Source organism: Cariama cristata, unplaced genomic scaffold, assembly GCF_000690535.1.
Source record: "Cariama cristata isolate BGI_N322 unplaced genomic scaffold, ASM69053v1 scaffold21703, whole genome shotgun sequence".
NCBI classification, from domain to species: Eukaryota; Metazoa; Chordata; class Aves; order Cariamiformes; family Cariamidae; genus Cariama; species Cariama cristata.
The window spans coordinates 25,868-28,988 of NW_009606990.1; the positions used below are offsets into that span (position 1 = coordinate 25,868).

General features: G+C 48.3%; 1 protein-coding gene across 1 annotated transcript in view; it reads right to left on the bottom strand.

The window, feature by feature from the left end:
- The window catches only part of FOXO3 (forkhead box O3), a gene marked incomplete at its 5' end in the record, with an annotated part of 14,313 nt that extends 12,442 nt beyond the window's left edge, over positions 1-1,871 (bottom strand). The window contains one exon of the mRNA XM_009696573.1: positions 437-1,871. Coding sequence (XP_009694875.1) covers positions 471-1,871 — 1,401 coding nt within the window. The remainder of the gene's footprint in view (positions 1-436) is intronic.
- Between the last annotated feature and the right edge of the window lie 1,250 nt (positions 1,872-3,121).

The following is a 3,121-nucleotide window of genomic DNA, read 5'->3' on the forward strand; positions in this document are numbered from 1 at the left end:
CCCTGGTCCCCTGACTGCAAAGCCCCTTGCCCCATCCCTATGTAACACAGCTTGACTACACATGGCATCTGCTGCAGAGAAGAATCCATCTGTTACTTCAAAGAAGACGAGTTGGAGCTCTGTGATTCCTAAAACCCACAAACATTCCACCTTGGTTTGCCTGATTTGTCATTAACATTTCTCATGCCTAAATTAAGAAGGACGCAAAGCATTAGATGCGTGCTGACAGTGTTGCAGCCAAACAACTTTTACAGCTTAGCCTTGTTTCCCTCCACACCTCTGAATGTTTCTTGGTTGTGCCTGTTGCATACTAACACACAGCAAGCCATCACAAGCCGAATTAATATTATTAGTGTGCACTAACTATTACTGGTTTGGTGCAAACTCCAGTAAAACTAAGGAACTAGTTATTTTACCACATCTATGGGGCACTGACCTGTTTGCCCATTTTCCCTGTTCTCAAAGATCCTTCAGCCTGGTACCCAACTCTGTGATGAAGCTTGTTTAGCACCAGTGAAGTTCCCCACATTCAGACTGACAACGTTCTGAGCTGAGATGAGGGAATCAAAGTTAAAATCCAGCCCATCTGCATCCATGAGTTCACTGCGGATAATGGACTCCATGTCACACTCCAGGCTCCCATTGAAAATATCCAGATCCAAGTCACTTGGGAATTTCTCGTGTCCCATGACCGGGAGGTTCACACTAGAGGAGTACACAGAGGAGCCTGAGAGCGGATCAGAAAGTGTTTGCATAGACTGATTGATGGGTGACTGCTGATGTTTGGTGGATCCCAAGCCGTTCGAGTCACTCAAGCCTATGTTACTGATAGAACTGGACAAGGCACGGCTGCCACTAAGAGAGGAGTTGTGGGACTGGTGCTGGTGATGGGGCAGGCTCTGATTGACTAGACCGCCCTGGCTGGACTGCGCGGCAAACGACATCATGGGGTCATTGCGGAGCATTATATTCCTGCGGGAATTCTGGGCAGACACAGCTGTGCTGGCTTGTGACATGAGTGGGTCAGACTGTGTCATCATGACATCACTGTGACTAAGTGCATCAGAGGCGAGGAGATCCTGCAGCGTCTGGTTGTTGTAATGAGAAACGGAAGAGAAGGTGGCCTGCTTGTTCTCCTGAATGGTCTGCATGGGCGACTGGCGGAGGGAATTCAGGGACGACGGCCCAAACACGGTGGTGTTGAAACTACCTGACGGAGAACCCAGCCCTGAGCCTTTGGAACCATAAGGAAAACTGGAGCTTCTCTGCATTATCCCTCCTGTGGGCGACTGCTGGGAGGGAGGGAGTGTTATATTGTCCAAGAGATCATCCATGAGGTTATCTGCCAGTCCATCGTTCAAATTCATTGTCCCAGCCATATCAGTCAACCTAGGCAACTCCACAGTACACGGTTTGTTTACCGATGGGGACAAGCTTGATGGACTACTGTACAGCATGGGAGAAAGTGGAGCATCGTCATCTTGAACATCATCTAGTTCCGTGCTTGCCAAAATCGGTGACAAGCGGCCACTGATGGTGCTGGCGTTTGAATTTGTACGGGAGCGAAAATCCGTCCATGCATCCAGCTCGTCACTGCTGCGGGAGGTGGGACTCCCTGGCCACTTGGAGAGCTGAGAAGGGCTGTCCTCGCTTGTCTCCTGGGCGGTTTGCAGGGCTGCCTTTTTCTTAGCCGCCCGCCCTCTGCTCTTTGTGTACTTGTTGCTGTTGTCCATTGACACAGCGCGTCTCCGGGGCGCCTTGCCGCCTTTTCCACCATCTGGATTGATCATCCACCAAGAGCTTTTCCCGGTGCCTTCATTCTGTACCCTGACGAATCGGCTGTGGAGTGACAAGTTGTGCCGGATTGAATTCTGCAGGAAAGGAACAAAACAAAACGTCAAGACCAGCACCCTACTTCTTTTACTACCCAAATCTCAATCACTAAACCAACATCACATGAAAACAGCAACATGAATAAAAGCATTGGGCCCTCCTGGAGATCACCATGGGTTTCTCAGGTGGTGGATATGGGAGGGCTGGAGTGTGACTGCAGCGTGCCAGCATGCTACTGTAAAGCAAGCCCGTGCTTGCACTAGCTGTGCATTCCTGGTGCCCATCTCTACACCCCCAAAAGCCACATCCTACGGAAAGGAGTGCGACAGAGCTCCACTCCTGCTAGCAAGGAGCTAGACGTTTCTCCCTTACTTTTGACTCAGGACAAACCTCTACACTATCAGCAATCTTGCCATCAGTTCCTTGAAATAAAAACTGCAAAGGCGCAGCAAAAATCGGACTGGACGGGTAGTCACACTCATTGCAGCCTCTGCAAATATCTTTCTAATTCTTCACGGGCATGTGTGTTGTGTATTTGTTGTAATTCTTGAGAAAACTGCAAGTGCTGTTGCTCCTCTCCCACAGGCACTCTGTGCATGACTAAGCTGTACTTTCTTGATTAGAGGCACCAGAATTACGCCCATACTGCAGTAGATGGCCAGCTGGCCCCTTGCTATAGCATCCTCGCAGTCTTCAAAACATGATGTGACAGAGTACACGACGATACCCCGTCCCTGTAAGCTGCTAGATACGGAGTTGTACAAAGCTACTGTACGCAGTCGGATATGTCGTGCTGTACGGGATGCTACCAAACAGAGCACTGTCAGGGGAGCCCGTGCACTGTCGGCTCTGGCATATTACCTGCTTGCACTAGTTAGCAACATCTACCATCCAAAACCCACATTGGCTCAAACCAATGATAATCACCTCAGAATGAGAAAGAGGCCAAGAAAACCGGCCCCTGGTACCCCTAGTGAAATGATTCCAGATTTAAACCAAAATAACCGAGATGAAAATCCCACTCCACTCATCCTGCTGATCTTGAGCTTAAAATATGGCTCAAAGAAAGGACAAGCAAGTAGTATTTGTTAGTGAGAACAGGTTTGGTTGTTGGTTTTTTTTTTTCCATGTTCAAAGCAAAAGATTTTTGGAGCTATCCCACATTGCTTTGACAAAACAGTTGGTACTATTCCTCCAGGTTAAAGATGATCAAGTTTATGAAGTTGCATGAGCTCTATTTTCTTAAATTTTGGCAATTACCAGGTATATCTATACAGACAAAAAAATC